We start from the raw sequence: 19270 nt of genomic DNA, 5'->3' as shown, positions 1-19270 counted from the left end.
GGCATTTTATTTCCAAAACTCTCAGACGCACATACAAGGAAGGGCACTGTTCAAAGAAAAGCTCGTGGCAGTCAGCCGCTGCCTGGCAGGGTCTGGGCCTCACCACCGTGCTTCCAAGGGGCTCCCTGCCCCAGGTCAGTCTCGGCCCTGTCCAGGCCACCACCCCTCTCCGGCCTGCTTTCAATGGAGCCGGGGGGCTGGCGCTGTGGGGAGGGTGTTGGCCCGCAGTCGCCCTCCTCGTCTGGCCCTGCCCTCGCTGCTGGCTCTGCCGGGCCGGGCCGGGGTATTTGCAGAGGCCCCAGGCGGACGCCCGTCCTCCCGTCTGTCTGCGGTGCGCAGGCAGTGCAGCGCCACTCAAAGGATCTGCTCCGAGCTGGAGGCCGAGATATCGAGCAGCCGCCACGCGGCGTAGGGATTCAGCTCATCCTGGTCCCGGCAGAGCGCCCACACGTAGAGCATGCGCAGCACCTTGTCCTGCAGAGACCGGGTCTTTTAGAGGACGTCATACGAACCCTCTCCAGTAAGCTGGCTCAAAGGCCCTCTGTCAAGTCGGGTCTGCCGCCCCCGCCCCCACCCCCGCCCCACTCACCGGGTCGCCCTCAACCACCTCGCCCTTGGTGTTCTTGACCACCATCACCAGCTGGGCCTGGAAGGTGATGATCAGCACGGGTCCCTGCTCCATCATCTTGCCCATGGCCAGCTGTGGGGGAAGGGCCATTGAGCCCGGCATCAGCAGGGACCTGGCCCTCCTTTTGCCCGCCCTCCCCACCCCACCCGTTTTTTGGTGGTCCTCCAGCACCAGGACAGAGATCCATGAGGGCAGCCGTGGGCAACCCAGGCCCAGATGGCGTCCTGAGGCACCCCACCCCCATTTCTGAATGTGAGATTTCCAAGCACCCCCTTCTGTGGTCAAGACCCCCTGCCCCCAGTCCTCCAGAGGCACTATAAACTTGCTGAGCAGACCCCAAACGGGAATTCTAGCCAGGCAGGACACTTGGGGAACAGAACCCGGAAAGCTAGGTCCTTCTAGGAAAAGGGGCAGTCACCACAATGGGGACCCAGAGGAAACCCCTGTCTAGAAATCTCACATGGTGACTTCAGAAGGGGAGCTAGACGGCCATCGGGTCATTCAGCCCAAGCCCCCAGCTAGCTGAGCCCTTCCAAGGAGGTTATCCCCAATGCACCCCAGACCCCAGCTGGGTCTTATCCACCACCTCCCTGTGTGAGTGATCCTGTACCTCCAAAAGCTGTGTGACTTGCCTCAAAGACCCCCTGGGTCTGGCCCGCTCCACCCACCCCCACTCCCACCAGAGGCACTGACGTCAATATTGTCGATGTCCAGGATGCGGGAGTGGAACTGGAGGCCCAGCGCCTTGGCCTGCTGGATCGGGTGAGCCATCTGGCTGTAGGTCTGCAAGTAGAGGACCCGCCGTGTGGGAATGTGTTTGTGGGGAGGGGGCGCCTACATGCGGGCAGAGATGGCCCTGGGGCAGGCAGCCAGGCCCTGGGGAGGTCCCCCTGGCAGGCAGCTTCCGAACTTAGCTCTGTCAGCCTGGAGGCTGCATGCGCCCGCCAGAAACAGCTCCTGGTGCCAGAGACCCAGGGGCCCAAACCCAACTCACTGCCATCGAGTCAGTTCAGGACCAAAGCGACCCTACAGGACAGGGTAGCAGCGCCTGTTGAGTTTCTGAGATTGTAACTGTTGACGGGAGTAGAAAGCCCTGTCTTCCTCCCAAGGAGCAGCTGGGGGTTTCCAACTGCTATCTTATGGTAAGCAGCCCAACGTGAAACCCACTGCGCCGCCAGGGCTCCCAGAAGAGGCCCGCCTCTCTTTATTAGGAAAACAGCTCGGGGTCCAGACCAAGCCTTGTGTGCAGCCGTCTGGCCCCTGCCGGCATTTCCCCACCAGCCTACCCCCGGTGACTGGCCAGCCCCAGGCTGAGAGAAAAAGGTTCTTGTCACCACATGTGACATGTCACGTGTGTCAGAGCAGACCTGGACCTCAGAGGGCTTGCAATGCCTTTTTCAGAATCAGATTGCCAGGCCTCTCTTCCGAGGCGCCCCCGTGGGCCCAAACTTCCAGCCTTTAAAAACTCACAGCACCCCCAGTGTGCACTGTGGGACGGATGCCCTAACCGCTGAGCGTGGCCTCACGGCACCGGCTCCACCTGCACCAGTGTTGCTGCCCCAGGACCCGGCCCAGGACACGTGGTGCTACAATGTGCTTTCCCTCACAGCCGCGCCAGAACTTGGCAGACAACTGCGTCGGAAGATATTCCAACAGCACAGACTTTTTATGGAAATAACCTCTCTGCTGAGGGAAAAACAAAACCCACAAGGCGCCAATCCTGGTTGCCAGCTTTCTTAAAAAACGCCATTTCAAACCCTTCCCCTCTGGGCGAGTAGGGGCAACTCAGACTGCCTCTCTGGGGTGTCTGGGTGGCAACCTATCTTAAAGGCCCCAAGTCAGAAAATTTGGAAATGCCAGTGGGATTAGTCACCATGCAGGGGAGAGTGTAGGATGGGTCTCTGTGAACCAGGCCCAGGATAGCACCAGCCGCCTGCCTGACTGGCTTTGCACACAGGCTGTCCCCGGGCACGGAGTGAGCGTGGTGAGGTGGTGGCGGCGGCGAGGCCAGGCTGTGGCCCTTGGCCCTACTCAGGCCAAGATGCTCTGCTGGCGTGATGCAGTCCCGTCTGCGCTGTTGTTTCGGGAACCGGTCAGCTAGGCTCATTAATCTGTGTCTACAGCACAGGCTGCCTCTGTGGGGGGTTGACCCTCAGGACTCAAAGTCTGTCCAAGGGAGGGCAGGATCTGGATCGCCACACAGCCCTTCCTCCATCCCCCTCTCTCTCTGGCCCCTTCACTCCCTCCCTGGCCCTCAGTTCCTGCTCTGTATCTCTGTGGGGCACAGACAAGGGCAGGTAGATAAGTACTCCCAACCACAGCCAGCAGGAGACTAGGATTAGGGGCGGGGGGAGAAGTGCCCTGCCTCTCCCTCACAACCGGAAGGTCCTGCAGGTAGCCTAGGATGGCTATGTGGGCAGGACAGTCCAGCTCCACTAGTGAGGGACCCTCCCTCAGGGAGGAGCATACTGTGTGGGCTCCACGAGGCCAGCCATGGGCCCTCAAGTTCCAGCAGGCTCCCTTAGTGGCCAGTCCTCAGGCACAGAAGCAGACAGGGCTGGCCTGTTGGACTGTGCTGACCCCACAGTACTCCCCTGGACCCCCTCCCCAGGACCACCCAGGTGGGCAGAGCTCTGCGAGAGGGTGGAACTTACGGCCTCGTAGCACCAATCTCTGAGGATGTCCAGCTCTCCGCAGATCATGGCCTGAAAAGGGGAGGACAAGGCTCAGTGGGAGATGGACAGGGGTCCAGGCACCTCCTGGGAGAACCTTCTGGGGAGCCCCGCCCATGCTGGCCAGGGGCCAACATGCTCAGCTCTGATTCTCACAGCTGGGGGCCCTGGAGGAGGGAGGGTCTCCACAGGCTGGTGGGAGAGAGGGAGGTGGCCAGTGCTGGGCTCTACCTGTCTGTCTAGGGACTTGGCCACTCCAGGGCAGGATGGTCACACATCCTGGGGAAGGACTAGAGGGCAGCTGAGGGCAGAGTGGCTGCCCTGGGGGCAATGGGATAGCCCCACAGCAGCCGGGAGCCTGGGCTGAATCCTGAGAGAAGGCGGTACCAGGGCCTGTGCAGGGGCTGCAGGCTAGCTGGGACCCTTGGCATGGGCCCTAGCCCTCACTCCAGCAGCGAGCTTGGTTTTGAAGGCTAGGGAGGGGAGGCTGTGAGGCCCAGTCTCCGGCTGGGCCTGGGTCTGGATGACACAGCGAGGAAGCACTTCCTGGTGGCCCCGCCCCCTCGTGGCGCAGCGCCCACCTCCAGCACATTGGGGATGATGTCGGCCTCACACTGCTGCAGGAAGCGGTCCTTGTCAAAGGTGGGGTCCACTCGCAGAATCTCTGTGAGAACCTCGGACATCTCTGTCTTCGAGAAGAGGCCCCCTGGAGGAGCAGATGGGAGGGTGGATTCTGGTCTGGTCCCTCTGGCCCCCACGCCCCCACCCCGTCCACCATGACTGGCTGCATGCTAAGTGGGACGGCTCACTCACCCAGCAGGTCTGTGACTTTGTCGGTGAGCACTCGGGACGCACGGATGAATGCGTTGTCACTCTCATCGTATTTCATCTTCATCTCAAAGAAGCCTGTGGGGGTGGGGCGGAGCAAGGTGGCTCAGGGGCTGGGCAGGGCACCATCCACTTCCACAGGCTGCGGGTGGGGGGCCGGCTTTGCGCTCAACACACAGCACCCAGGGCCTTTCTGAGCCTGGGACAGCATCCTCTGTCCACATCCAGGAGCCTGCCGACCTACCTGGCCAGGGCGCCGTGGCCCCTCAGCAGGGCCTAGAGGGGCTGTGTATATTATGGGGTGCCTGCCACCCTGCTGGCTGGTGTCCCACTACAAAGGAAACAGGCCTCGGTGACCCTCATGGGGCCACGGTCCCGCTGGTACCCACAAGTCCACACCCCATGCGTTGAGGAGCTCCAGCCCAGAGGGGCTGCCCCAGCTGCCCACCCGCTTGCCGGGGGTCTGCTGGCGCTGACCCTGCCCCCGGGACCAGATTCTATTCCGCTGGCGCCCTTACTCTCTGCACTTGCCCTGTAAGGGACATAGTCACGTGGGCCTGGGGAGGGACCTGCTGACCGGGGAAGGAGGCACTGCCCCTCCCTCCCTGCTGCCACGTCCCCAACCTGCACACTCACGGTTAAAGACCACGTTGTTGTCCTTGAAGTCCCTCCACTGCTGGTACCACTTGGAGTCTTTGTGCAGCACCACACCCAGGGCCTCCCTGGGAAGGGGCAGACAGGTGACTGGGGGGCAGTGGCCGGTGGAAGGCGGGGCAGCACCCCCCACACACATTCAAGTGCCTCTCGGCAGAGCAGGGCAGGTAGCCTGAAGGTACGTACTCATTGGGCTCAAACACCTTCTCTGCCTTGAGCTTCTCCCCCGCGAACTCCGTCCTTTTCCGGAGCCGCTCAGGCCGCCGGTAGGACCCCGTCTGGCCGAGGCCGCTTTCGTCCAGCTCCTTCCTCACAGACTCCACGCCCTGCAGGGACGCACGCAGGCAGCCTGGCTCCCAGACCGGCCTCCCAGAGGTTGGGAAGCGCCTCCAGCTAGCCCACACGCGCCTCACCCGCCACCCCCCCAAGTCCAGGCTCTGCATGCCCCATCAGTAGCCACCAGCAAGCCCACCTGAACAAGGGCTGAGGGCCCTGCTTCCCTCTCAACAGCAAATTTGTCCAATAGTCCCCACATGACCTTCTGATTCATCACATCCTCACATCCACTAGCTCATGTGGGCAGCCACCCGAAGGTCATTCTAAGACCTGCCTCAGCTTGATCCTCATCCCCTTCCAGATGTGCCAACAGGCCTCCAATCACCACTCTCTGCTCCTGCAGGCATAGGACCCCTTCGAGCCTGAAGGCCTGCCTCCGCCCCCGCCCCCCCACAACTCCCTGCTGCACCTGAACTAGAAGCCCAGCCAGCTTGCCTTCCCTTGGGCCTGGTCCCACTTCAGGCCACCAAGCTGCATGGTACCTCACAGAGCCTTTGCCCACAGGCCCACCCTCCACTCCTGAAGGCCCAAGAAGCTCAGAGCCCCTCCCACTTGGGCTCTCCCCTGTGGGCCCGTGAGCAGCACAGGCCTGCTGGGGACTGAGCTTCTGTAACCCCAAGTCCCCCAGACCTCCGTAGTTCTCAGGGGAGGGGCAGGGGCTAACTTGCAAAGCTGGGGGTGGGGTATCCAGTGGTCCCTCCCACCAGGTCCCTCAGGGAAGCTGGTCCTCCCAAGGGCTGAGGACCAAGAACCGAGGGAACTTCAACCTCCAGATCTCAAGATGAGCAGGAGACCTGAGCCAGGGATGCTCCTGGGCAGCCTTAGCTCCCCGAGCCCACAGCCCAGCCCCTGCCGCCCGCCAGCACAGGGCTGGGCCAGGCCTGCACTCACCTGTGAGAGAGCCTTGAAGGCTGCGGTCTGGCCCAGCTTCTCGCCGCCCTTGGACACTGACTCAGCCGACTGCTTGGCCGTCTTGGCAGCTTCTTCCACACCCTCCTTGATCTTCCGGCCCAAGTCGCTCTTACTGACCTCATCGAGACTCTACTGAGCCAGAGACAGCACAGGGGAGGGGGTCGGTACAGCCCCTGGAAGCCCAGCACTGAGGCCAGGCCAGCTGCTTCACCAAGCCATCCCAAACAGCTCCTGACGCCTCTGGGTGTTAGAGGGGAACTGCACCCACATTCTAGGAAGCAGATCACTGGGCGTTTCTTCCAAGGTGCCTCTGGGTGGACTGCAAGCTCCACCCTTTTGGTAAGCCAGCTCAGGGCCTGAAGGGTAGTATTTGCCTTCTGGCCCCTCGGTTGGCCACTGGGTGCCTTTGGTTTAGACCCTTATTAAAGGTTATGGGCCAGGTGCTGGGCCGACTGGCCTCTCCACCATATAGGGGGTTGTTGCCAGACCTCTGCACCTGCTCAGCTAAAAAGACTCCGGCAATCTGTGTGGAGTGGGTGGTGGTGAAGGAGGGGCATGGTGGGCTGCAGCTCAGAACCAGAAGGCAGAGCCAAGCACAGCCCAGGCTAGGCCAGTCCACTTGCCTGGAGGCTGCCCCTCCTAGGGCCGACCTGATTCAGCCTCCTGTGGCAGGAGCGTCACACTCAGGCAGCCACCTCGGAGCAGGCTGGCTCCATCTGTCGGCTGCCTCCCCCCGCCAAGGTGCCTTCCTTGCAAGGACCCCATGTGCCCTGGCTGGAGCCGAGCCCAGCCAGCCAGCCACCCTCACCTCCTTCACTGTGCCCGTGATCTCGCCCAGCTTCTTCCTGAGCACCTCGCTGGTCCGGACCGTCTCGGATTCGATGGTTTTCTAGGAACAACACAGGGCTGCTCTGTGCTGCATGTCAGGCATTAGCCCGGGCGCCTCTGCTTGCTGCTCAGTGTGAGGGACCTTCTGGGATGGCACAGCATGGCCTAGGGCGTCCCCTTGCCAGGTAGCTGGGCTTCCCCTGGACACAGGAAGCCCGCTGATGACAGAGGGGTGAACTTGGGCCACCTGCTACTTGTCAGAAGTGTGTTTCCAGGTGTGTGTGGGTGGTGGTGGTGGTGGTGATGATGCTCTCGGCAACCCCCACCCCCTTGGTCTCTGGCCCATCCATTTTTGGCTGATTGCAGCGAGCAGGGGAATGGGCTTCCCGTGACATCGCCGAGGGCCCCGTGCATCCTCAGTAACCACTTTTGAGTGAGATGGGCTGCAGGTCCTATGCAGATGAGCAAGGACCCATGAGGGAGGGGTGGGGCTGAGAGGGTCAGGCCCTTCCCAAGACCAATTCTCCGCCCCCCCACCCCACCCCCAGCCTCGAGGCAAGAAAGTTCTCCATGTGACAGTTGCCACTAGGGCCCCTCTGTTAGAACAGCACCAGGAAGCAAGGACCCTGGGTTAACCAGCTTCCTGGAGAAAGGAGGTCGTCTTCTACCAGGGACCCAAGTGGTGGGCAAACTCCACCCCCACACCCCTGCAATTAGCTTAGCTAAGTGGCAGAGATGCCCACAGGGCTGGCTCGGGGCTGGGCTCTGTGGCTGATGACCTGAGGTGGGGTGGGGACACTGCAGTTGCCTCAGTGGGTCCTTACCCAAGGTCCAACTAATGGCCACAGCACTGACCGTGGCTGGAGCTTAGCAGGTGCCCAGCAAGAAAACATGGCAGCGATGGACCCTCTGCCCCAGCCCCACAGGCCCTCACCCTTGCTCAGAGCCCCAGTAGGGAAACTCTTGGGAAGAGCCTGGTTCAAACCAGTATGCAGTGCATCCTCTCCGGGACCTGTGGAGATGCTTCTTCCGACATTCTGTCCCACGTTTCCCTTTTGATGGAGAGGCTGCTACAGAACCCTCTATCTAACTGCTCAGCAGTGGGAGCTGGGCACCACCTAGTTCTTTTGGTCTCATGGGAAAGGAGGGAGTTGTTTGTAGAGGTGACTGGACACACTCCCCTTCCTCCTCTGCTTCCTGCCTCTTCTTCCTCAGTGCTGCCAGCAAGTGGACGCCGACTGGTGTGCCCTGGAAGGCTGCTCATGAGTGTTTAGACCCCACTGAACTAGGAGGTAGACCCCCAAACTCCATCAACCGATGTGATGGAGAACTGCCCCAGGGTGTCTGAAGCGGTCATCTTTAACAAAGCCCACGGCCACACCTTTCTCCCTCAGAGCAGCCGTTGGCCTCACCTGACCATCTTTTGATTCACAGTCAAACACTTAACCATAAAGCATGAGGCCTCTTCCAAATTCCATTTGCAAATTCTCATGAGACCTGACTGTGTTAGTAGGGCCCAAATGAGCCCTACAAACTAATACCCTGAGCACATCTTTAAACCTGAAACAGAAATGAACACTAGGTCACCTTGGAAGGATATGGTTGAACCCAAAGCTTCTTCCACTGTAACGGAATGTCAGGGGTCACCAAAAACGTGGCAACAGTAAAAGGTCTCTGAACACACAACGCCCAAGAGTTCATTCACAATCGAACGGGTCTGAAATCAGGGGTGTTTCTGGCAGGGCTTGCTGGTGCTGCACATTCCTCGGGCAAAAGGGGTCGGGAATGGCGCGAGTTTCAGAAGCCCTGGTTGAGGCCAACCCGAGAAGACTGCCTGTCTGAGCAGGCTGCTCCTCTGGGAAGGAAGGAACAATGATCTGCCAGGAGGACGACGAGGAGATACAAGGGACGCGGTTGTCGAGAAAGACTGCGCAGCTTGGGAAAGGTCACCTGTGGCCCTGAGTTGTCCGGGTAGAGACTGTGAGTGGTGGATGTTTTCACGTGGGTATGTTCACCGGCCCCTCCCCACGACCCGCCTCTTCATCACCAAATGAATGAATGAATGAATGAATGAATGAATGAATGGAGAAAGAAAGGGGGCAGGCTCTGAAGCACATGGTCAGGAAGGACCTGAGACCCTGCATTTCACAGCAAGTCCTACATGAAGCCTGGGCTGCTGGCCAGTCTCCCAGTGGACCCGGGAGTGTGGGTGAGCCACTCCTGCCCCTCGGTGCCGTGGGTTCACCCTGTCTAGAGCTGGGCTGGCTAGCTGCGCACCAGGGAAATGCTGGCACGGAGCTGAGGAGGCACTCACGTATTTCCTTCGGGCTTCCTGGAGCGCATCTGACTCTTCCAGCTTCTTGGCCTCGTCACGGAATTTTTTAATACTTTCTTTCATTTCTTTGTTTTTGGCTAACTCCTGTTTGATGTTATCCATCAAGCCAGACAGGAAGCCCTTTCTGTTGCCAGAAGAATAGGATTTGGACTAGAAAAGAACGTGAAAGAGGAACGTTAAGGGAAGCTACGTATAGGCATCAAAGAACAAAAAATCATATCATTGTGAATGAGGGGGAGTGCAGAGTGGGGACCCAAAGCCAATCTGTGGCAACTGAACATCCCCTTACAGAAGGGGTCTCAGGGAAGAGACGAGCCAGTTAGGGTGCAGTGTAGCAATGATGAAACATGCAACTTCCCTCTAGTTCTTAAATGCTCCCCCGCCCATCATGATTCCAATTCTATCTTACAAATCTGGCTAGATCAGAGGATGTACACTGGTAGATAGGAACTGGAAACACAGGGAATCCAGGACAGATGAACCCCTCAGGACCAGTGGTGAGAGTGGCGATACCGGGGGGGGAGGGTGGAGGGAAGGTGGGGTAGAAAGGGGAAACCGATTACAACAATCTACATATAACCCCCTCCCTGGGGAATGGACAACAGAAATGTGGGTGAAGGGAGACGTCAGACAGTGTAAGACATGACAAAAAAATAATAGTTTATAAATTATCAAGGGTTCATGAGGGAAGGGGAGCAGGGAAGGAGGGGAAAAGTGAGGAGCTGATACTAAGGGCTCAAGTAGAAAGCAAATGTTTTGAGAATGATGATGGCAACAAATGTACAAATGTGCTTGACACAATGGATGGATGGATTGTGTTGAGTTATATGAGTCCCCAATAAAATGATTTTAAAAAAAGATTAGACCAGTAGATGGCTGTCTAATGCCTGATTTATGAAAGGAGAAAATAGAGCTAATACTTTTGTGACTTCTGGTGAACAGATTTGATTTGATTGCACCAATGACAAGAGTAAGCTTCATGCAGACTTGCTGAGCAAGAGAGACGCCACAAAGGGCAGAGGTGGAAATGTCTGCTCAGGACCGGTTGAGTGCAGGGAGTGATGGCCTCACCCTCTTCCCCTGGCAATGCGTTAACTGCCAACGGCTTGCGCTCGGGTGAACCTGAGCAAACGGCCAGAGACGGAGTGACACCCCTGAGCTCCTTCTCTCACAGCAGAATGCTAAGGACAAGGAGCAGGTGCAGCTCAGGCCACAAGAGGGGGACCCTGATGGGAGGAGACAAACGTGAAACAGGACCTCACATTCTGGATGGGGAGGGGGGGTCAACTCAACAACAGACTTAGTGGGTCGGAGACTCCCCCAAGACAGCAGGCCTGAAGGGAAGCTGCCCGCTGAGGCCCCCTGGTAAGTGAACAAGAGACTGGCTCACAAACTAGAGGCTGTCGCTCCCGAGCACTGGGCTCCTTCAAAAACCACAGGACAGACCACCTGGCCAGCAGGGACTTTCACAGAGAAGGGAAGGAGAGGGGACGCGAGGCATGGAAACGCAGGATTCCAGAGAAGGTCCCCGTGTGGTGACAGAACTAACCAATGTCAGGGAACACTTGTGCTTAGATTACTGGGGGGCGGGGGTGGGAGAGTGAAAGCAGCTTGGAATCCTCATGGGATTTCAGGCCTTGGTCCCAGAACAGGGGTTGGAAAGATTCTGGGCCTCTGAATCCCCAGGTTGCCACCCAGGGTGACTCCCTCGGAACCCAGGGCTGCAATCTAAGGCTGCGAAAACATGCTCCCCGCTCCACTCAGAAAACTGTCCTTTGGGGCCACTCCAGGTACCCGAGCACCAACTTGCCCAAGCCAAGGGCCTGGAGATGGACACGGGCCTCCCTCTGTGGGCCCACAGACGGAGTCACAGGGAACCCAGGCACAGCTTCCCACTTCTGGGAGACCCCAGCCTCTGCCAGGGGCTCTAGGTCAGCAGTGCCATCTCCACACCGCTGCCTTTCCACACGTGTGTGTGACCGAGAGTGGCTTCAGAAGATGAGAAGCTGCAATGACGAGGACCATCAGAGTCACGTCATGGTATGTCCCCAGCCACAGCAGTTGGGGTCACTTCGCCAGTGCCAGCAGCTACGGACTCCTGGCGTTCATTAAGCCATTAAGAGCCGAGCTGGGCTGCCACAAGGCTCCAAGCAGTTCAAACAGGTAGGGTTAATTGTCAGCAGGGGCCGTGTGCCCACTGCACAGCAACCCAATCTGCTGCTGGGGGTATTTTGCTCTGAATAGGACACAAACAGCGCCGCCCGGCTGAAAGGTGGCAGCCACCTGAGGGGCCGTGAATGTCCTGCTGGTAACCCAGTCTCCCGAGTCAGGCTCGCAAACAGTCAGGCAGGACTGTAGGAGAGGGACATGATGAGGGTGAGGAGTGGCTAACGCTGTCCCACAAGAACTGGTGGACAGCTTCCCAAGCATGCTCGGCTCATACCCAAAGGCCGGGCTGCGCACGCCTGCCCTGTCCCTATACTCTCCTGCCAAAAAAGTCTTTCCTTTCAGATCTCCCGACCTGTCGGCCTGCACCACTCACCAGGGCCAGCGCTCCACCTGGCCGGCGGATCTGATAGCTGGATCCGTGAGGCAGGGGCACTAGGTTGTGGCTGGGAAGAAACTGGACTCCATTTCCTAGGCATCTCTGCTGAGAGGAAATAAGTTCCATTAAAACAAGGTGAGCGGGAGGTGAGTCTGCCACGCGGAAAAGCGGGGGTTGCCTGCCACCCATAAGCCCACAGCTACCAGATGTCTGCTACACGTCAAACACCCTTCAATTTCCCCACGGTCTGCAAATGGGGGACTCTAAAAACAATGCATCTAGAAGTGCCAACCTATAGGGGAAGCAGCCTAGATAGGGTGTCCGAGTGAGTTACCATCAAGTTGGCTATCACGCCTGGTGATCCACGTACAAGATAAGATGGTCCCTGGCCCTGCACCACCTTCAAGATCTTAGCTAGGCTGCAGTCTGCTATCGCAGCTACTGTGTATTTTGAGTGCCTCGCAACCTGGCGTGGAGCCCTGGTGGCACTGTGGGTTAAACATTAGGCTGCTTACTCAAAGGCCGGCAGTCCTAAAACACCAGCGACTGCACGGGACCACGCAGTCTATCAGTAAAGATTTACAGCCTTCTCCCGTACAGTCAGTCTCGGAACCCCACGGGGATAGTTCTAACCTGTCCTGCAGTGTTCCTTATGGGTAGGCATCAACTCGATGGCAGCGAGTTTGGGTTTTTGGTTTTTTTAAAAAGTCATTTTACTGGGGGCTCATACAACTCATCACAATCCATACATACATCAATTGTATAAAGCACATCTGTACATTTGTCGCCCTGCGAGCTTGGGTTTTTTTGCGTTTTCTATTATTATTCTTTGTCTTCTTTTTAGCTGCCGCTGAGTCTGTTCCAACTACGTGACCCAATGTACAACGGAACAAACCACTCTCTTACTGGAGCTCTACTTTACCTAGCATGACGGCCTGCTCCAGGGACGGCCGCCTGGAGTAACATGTGCAACGTGTGCGAGACCAAGTCTCACCGTCTTTTCTTCTAAGGAGCATGCTGGCTGGACTTCCTGCAAGACAGATTTGTCTGTTCTTCTAAAAGCCCTTGGTACATTTGACCGTCTTTGCCAAGCACGCCAATGCTTTACATTGCTTTTGCTTCGTCCAATGTTCAAATGCGTACGCAGTGACTGGAAATCATCTTTTAAAGGGGGGCTTGTGCACATCGGCTCAGTGCAACAATTCTGTTGCGTGAGTTCCTGACCGCTGCTTCCATGGGTGCGGATCCTGGATCCAAGTAAAATGAAATCCTTAAGAACACCAATCTTTCCCTCCCTTATTATGATGATGTTTATTGGTTCAGTTGTGAGAATTTGGTTCATTTGCATTGAGATGTCATCCACACTGAAGGAGGCATTCTTTGATCTTCTTCAGCACATCCTCCCTGTCAGCCAGCAAGGTGTGCCAAGCCTGCAGATTGCCAAGTTAATGAGCCTCCCTCAAGTCCTGATGCCGCTTACTTCTTCATACGGTCCAGTTTCTTCAGCATATGGGTTGAATAAGTATGGTGAAAAGATACAGCCCACACCTGTCCTGATTTTAAACCATACAGTCTTTCCTTGTTCTGCTCAGGTGGCTACCTCTTAGCCTCTACACAGGTTTCACATGTGGACAATGATGAGTTCTGGAATTCCCATTCTTCACCTTGTCCAGTTTGTTATAATCACACAGGCAAATACCTTTGCAATAGTCAATAAAACACAGGTAAGTCTTTCTGCCATGCTCTGCTTTAAGACAAGACCCCATCAGACATCAGCCATGATGTCTCCCATTCCCCTCCTCTTCTGAATCCGGCTTAAATTTCTGGCAGTTCCCTGTAAATGTACTACTGCAAACATGTTCGAATTATCTTCAGCAAAATTTTACTTGCATGTGACATTAATACTATTATTCAAGAATTTCCACAGTTAGGGTCCCTCGCTTTGAAATGGGCACGGAATCTCTTCCAGTCAAGGCAGCCAGGCAGCCGTGCTCCAAATAGACAAGCGCTTTCAGCGCTGCGCTGGCTTGTTGAAGCCTCCCAATGGCTCTTCTACCCAGCTCTGGAGCCTTGTTTGTCATCACTGCCTTCTGTGTAACTTAGATTTCTCCCTTCAATACGTTCTTAGTCTTATGCTGCCTCCTGCAATGGCCGAGTGCTCATTTTTCAGACAGTGACTGTGTATTCCTTCCACCTTCTTTAAAAAAATATTGATAGGTAAAATTTTTATTTTAATTAACATCAATTTGATTATTGGTAAAATTACATTTTTATGTTTATTTTTTTAACAAAAAAAAACACTTTTATTGGGGGCTCTTATCTCTTATCACAACCCATACAACTCCAATGTATCAAGCACATTTGCAATCATCATTTTCAAAGCATTCTCTTCCCACTTGAGCCCCTGATAATTTTTTCCATATCTTACATCGTCCTCCATCGCCCCTCACACACTTTTCCTTTATTTGTCCCCCTGGAAGGATCCCTGTGATTGATTCTCCCTTTCTCCGCCCACCCTCCCCTAATCCTCCTGGTATCTCTACTCTCCTTGTTGGCCCTGAGGGCTTTGTCTATCCTGGAGTCCCTGTGTTGCAGGCTCTTACCTAGAGCAGTGTGCGTGCTCTGGTCTAATCCGATTTGTAAGGTAGAATTGAGGTCATGATAGTGGGGTGAAGGAAGCACCAAAGAGCTACAGGAAAGTGGTGTGTTTCATCAGTGCTATACTGCACCCTGACTGGCTCATCTCCTTCCACCTTCCTTCGACACTTGCTGCCCACAATGCCATTACTATTGTAACTCGAGGCTTGATTTTTATTCCTTTTGTGCTGAAGAAATGCTCCACTCTATCGGGTTTGGTTTCCTAATCCCAGGGCTTTGCATATTTTGTACAATATTTTCTTTCTTGAGCTGTCCACGTAAATGATCTGTTCGGCTCGTCCTAATTTCTCCTACTCGCTTTAACTACTCTATGTTCAAGAGCAAATTTATGCCTCTTCTGACGTCACTTTGGTCTTTCCATTTCTGACCTCACTTGTCTTTTTTATGCATTTTGTTTTCACGTATGATGTTCTTGATAGGTCCCACAACTCAATTGGCCTTTAGTCATTAGTCGTCACTATGTCAAATCTGTTCTTGTGGTAGTCTCTAAATTCAATTGGGATAGGCTCAAGGTTGTATTTTGTTTCTCGTCTAATTGGTTCGATTTTCTTCAGCTTCAACCAGAACTTGCATATGAGCATGGTTTGCTGACGTTCCATAGTCAACCCATGGCCTTGTTTTGGCTGATCTTCTCTATTGTCTTTTCACAGAAGTAGCCAATTTGCTATGTGTATTTTACTTGTAGAAAGGGGGATGTGTGCGATGCATGTCTTGGTCTTAAAAAAATTCAACCATGCAATCTCTAATGTCATTTCTATCGCCAAGGCTCTACATTCCAATTACTGATTCTTTTTCATGGTTCCCAACATCTGCATTCTAAACACGGACAGCTACAAGTCCATCTTGATTGCCTGTCTGATGTGTTTCTGACTGGAGGAGTTAGAAATGTTCAATTTCTTCACCATGGGCTTTAGTGGTTGGTGTGTAATTTGCAAACAGTTATACTAACTGATCTTTCTGGTAGGCATACAAATTAAGATATGCAGTATCTCACAGGCAGCATCGTATTTCAGGACAGTATCAACACACTCTTTTTGATGATGAATTTGTCATTCCCTGCAGTGTCAGATTTTAAATGGGCAACCAGTCCATTTCCACTCCCTAATGCCTAGGAAATCTATCTTTACTGTGTCCTACTTCATTTTTAATGACTTCCAATTTTCCTGGATTCATACTTCATACACTTCATATTCTGATTATTAATGAGTAGTTCCAGCAGTTTCTTCCATTTTTAAGTTGTGCCATATCAGCAAACGAAAGTCCCCAAACCTTTGCCCAGTTCGCCTGATAAAGATCGGCTCTACTTTGAGGAGGTAGCTCTTCCCCAGACTACTGTGAGTACCTTCCAACCCAAGGGGCCCATCTTCCTGCACGAAACCAATGTCCTGCACTGTTCATACGGCTTCTAGGGGCTAACTTCTCAAACGTGAGCTGTCTATTCCTTCTCAGTTTGCCTTAGTTGGGAACGCGGCTGGAACGTGCCCCCATGCGTGACCCTGCAGATATCTGAACTACTGGTAGCACAGCTTCCGGTGTCCTCGAAACACACAAGTCACTATAAACTGACAGACGGGGGACGGAGTTTTAATATGTCGGCACTTGGTAGCTGAGAGGTCAGCAATTTAAACCCACCAGGAGCTCAAAGGGAGAACAGAGCAGTCTACGCCCATAAAGACAGCAGCCTATGAGGCACGTCTATTTTGTTCAACAAGGTCATTATGAATCAGAATCAACTTGACAGCAATGGACCTGGTTTTCATTTTAATCCTAGAGTGGGGGGACGGAAAAAAAAAAAGACACTGAGCCTCTTCTTCCTCGGTGGTGGATTTCGGGAGCAAACACTGCATACAGTGTCCTAGGCACAGCACTGGAAGAAACCTGCAGTGCCTTGGGTGAGCATTCCTTCTACCTCCTGATGAACTCCAGCTCTGTGACGGAAGGACGGGTAGGTCCTGCTTGATGCTGGGCCCTGCTACCCAGCCCAAAGTCTCCACCCACCCAGCCCAACGTCAAATGACCTCACAGAATGACACTCCCATCTGCACATTTGGTGGTCAATGGTTTAAGTGCTTAGCTGCTACCCAGTGGCTCTGTGGGAAACTTGGTGATGTGTGCTCATAAAGACTGTCATCCTAAGGAGTTGAGTTAGTTCCAAGTCACAGCTACCTTATCTACTACAGAATGAAACCATGCCAGGTCCTGTGCCATCCTCACAATCACTGCTAAGCAACAGCCACTGTGCCAATCCATCTCACTGAGCAGCGTCTTCTCTTTCACTGACCCACTAGTCGATCATAGGAAACCCCACAAGGTAGTTCTACTGTCACAAGTGGTAGTTACGAGTTGGTACTGATAGGAAGGGGCCTAACAACAGTCCCTTCCCCCACGTTTCTTACTGCCCAGCTCTGAGAATCCCAAGGAATGTGCCAAACCATAATCCCCTGGACTACTTGAGAGTCATTCTTGGGAACTCAAATACAGAACTTGACAGGCCTGCCTTGTTCTTCTGGCTCTTGCAAGTTCTTTGCCTCTGTCAGGGTGCAATCTTACCCTTTCTCTATTGCTTGTATTGCTGAAAAATATTTCAGCTTTCCTTCTCTGACAAGTTTTCACCTTACCCAGCTTCCAGCTTTCGCAGGTCTTACTCTGATTTGTTTTAGTTCTTAAGACATCTATATCCAATAGGCCGCAGGGCCACTGACTTTGGTCTCAGGCCAACATCTAAGGGGATAGTTGCCTAATCTTTCTTTCTTTTTTTTTTTAGCTGTATAAATACGCTTTAATGAGCCCCTTAAATAGTATTGTCACTACAAAAACACACGGAGGAGGCAGGGTGCCTCCCACATCCACCCCATTCTCGTGGAAAACTGTAAGAAGTATTCATTAGAATTACACAGCAAGAAAGGAATACATGAGGTTGCTAAGTCATCTCCTTGGGATGAGACTAGTATCTCAGTTCTCTGCAATTTAACAGCTAGAGAATCCAGAACAGGTGATAATGCCTGAAGAAAGTGGAGCTCACAGGAAACAGACATCACCAGGTACCCAGATAAGCGAGACAAGAATTGGGAGGTTTTGCACCACCCACCTACAATAGAAACTCAAGTCAACTGAGGGAGCTTGTAAGGGTCGGTGTGTGGAAGCTGAAGCAGCAAAACCAGATAAGAAAAACAAGGATTAGAGAGACCTTTTCTCCCTCAGCCCAGGCCAGCCCGTGCCCTGCCAGTGAGAATGCGAGCCTTTTCAGCAGGGTTGGGAGAGAATGGTATTTGGGTCTCTTTGATCGAAGTGGTCCTCAGGCGATTGTCCTGGGGCCCATTTCCTTAATAGCTCCTGAAGGCAGGATAGTTCATCTTGGAGTCCAGAGGTTGTGGGAGCCAACAGGCCCATCTGGACCTCGGGCCTTCCCCTCAGATAGCAGCGTTTCCAGAGCTTAACCTGGGGTCCCAGGTATCCAGGTAGCAATAGCCCTGGAGGTAAAGGGCAAGCCCCCCAGTGTGAGGGGAGCCCTCATTCTTGGTCAGCCAAGCTTTCAGTGGAGACAGCAGGCCGGGGAAGCCAGCAAGAAGAGACTGCCAGCAGGGAGGGGCTGTCCTGCCAAGAGCTGATTCAGGGGAGTCAGGGTCCCAACAGAGAAGAGCCGCACAGATCTGGGAGGTCCTGGAAGTTGCCAAATCTTGGTGACAAATCTTAGGCTGGTTCCCTCTAGGCTTTGGATGTTCAACCTCTAATGCCTGAATCAAAAGACATGCAGCCAAGAGAAAACGAAAACAACCCCGCTAAGCCAAAGGCACAGCCTTCCTCCACCCTTGGATGCTTAAGAGCTTTACTAGAGTCAGACTGACCTGGGCAGACACCTTGTTAGCTCTGGGCCTATGGGCAGGTTGCTCAACCTGTGTGGATTTCTAATTTCCTAGTCTTGCGACAAACCTCCATCAGCATCAGGAGGAGCTCTCCACGCCCCGCTCCAATGGCGCACTCTTGAACCCCAGCTCTTGGTTCCGGGGGGAACCCCCTCACACCCCAACTCCACGTGAGGGATCCCAGAGGCCAGGCAGGAAATGGCCTCGGTAGAGGACCTGGTAGATAAAATTGTCACTTTGCCTTCTCCTTGCTACTTGTTCTCAACTGGCCGCCGTCACCCCAAGTACACGCGGCTGAGCAGCAGGGGAGGAGAGAGCTGCTCCCCGCCGGGCTGCACCTCTCGCACCCCCGACCCGGAGCGTTCGCCTCTGCTCTCAGGCCTCGTTCTGGAGCCCCCAACGGCGGACTCGACTGACCCAGCCTCTCTCCCGAGCCCAAGGAAGGGCAGCGCGGGCCAACGACCTGAGGAGACGGAGGTCGTGGAGTCCGCGGACCTGGAGCCCCCGCCGCGCCCGCCCCGCCTACCCACACGCCCGCTCACCCGCGGGCACCGGCACCAGCCTCCCCGCAGCGCCGCGGCCGCCATGTTGGACGAACCCGTGTGACCTTCCCTCGGCGCGGCCCGATGGCGTCATCTGTGACGCCCGCCAGGCAGGCCCTCAGAGAAGGAAAAGCTTCTGATTGGACCTAACTCCCCAGAGGGTTAGTGCCTGGAAGAGGGAGGTCTGTGATAGGACGGGACGGAGGAGGCGTGCCCAGCGAGGCTAGCTAGCGGGCGGGGCATTGCGAGAAGGGTTTCCGGAAGAACGGGGCCTGTGACTGGATGTGGCCTCGGAGGGCGGGCCCTCCTGTGAGGCGGAGACCTACGGTTGGGCGAGGCGATCCGAGGGCGTGGCTTGGGGGCGTGGCTTTAATCCGGAGCGGCGACTCAGCAGCCAGTTGCCCAGGGAGTTGGACGGGCAACCGGACAGTCCAACAGGACAGACTCAGCTGAGTGTGACTGACCGACG

At 55.0% G+C, this 19270-nt stretch overlaps 1 protein-coding gene across 1 annotated transcript; it reads right to left on the bottom strand.

Moving 5' to 3' along the window:
- Positions 1-6: 6 nt before the first annotated feature.
- TIMM44 (translocase of inner mitochondrial membrane 44) lies at positions 7-18864 on the bottom strand. Its single transcript, XM_004717330.2, has 13 exons — positions 18802-18864; positions 11736-11840; positions 9173-9343; positions 6839-6919; positions 6010-6159; positions 4969-5108; positions 4765-4850; positions 4114-4206; positions 3882-4006; positions 3283-3333; positions 1322-1411; positions 590-700; positions 7-474 (listed from the first exon to the last, which is right to left on the bottom strand). The coding sequence occupies exons 1-13, from the start codon at positions 18844-18846 to the stop codon at positions 355-357; spliced, it is 1368 nt and encodes a 455-aa protein (XP_004717387.1). The 5' UTR covers positions 18847-18864; the 3' UTR covers positions 7-354.
- Between the last annotated feature and the right edge of the window lie 406 nt (positions 18865-19270).

Source organism: Echinops telfairi, unplaced genomic scaffold (assembly GCF_000313985.2).
Source record: "Echinops telfairi isolate 266 unplaced genomic scaffold, ASM31398v2 ScPeMD7_36;HRSCAF=134, whole genome shotgun sequence".
NCBI lineage: Eukaryota > Metazoa > Chordata > Mammalia > Afrosoricida > Tenrecidae > Echinops > Echinops telfairi.
The sequence above is the reverse complement of the archived record's forward strand: the minus strand, read 5'-3'. Positions and strand labels throughout refer to the sequence as shown.

Bases quoted from the DNA above. Each gene is read 5' to 3' on its own strand.
- TIMM44 (XM_004717330.2), bottom strand. From the start codon at position 18,846: ATGGCGGCCGCGGCGCTGCGGGGAGGCTGGTGCCGGTGCCCGCGG. The intron at 5,109-6,009 runs GTGAGTGCAGGC...GCGTCCCTGCAG, and splicing joins CCTTCAAGGCTCTCTCACAG to GGCGTGGAGTCTGTGAGGAA. The intron at 701-1,321 runs GTCAGTGCCTCT...CTTCCCCCACAG, and splicing joins TGGACATCGACAATATTGAC to CTGGCCATGGGCAAGATGAT.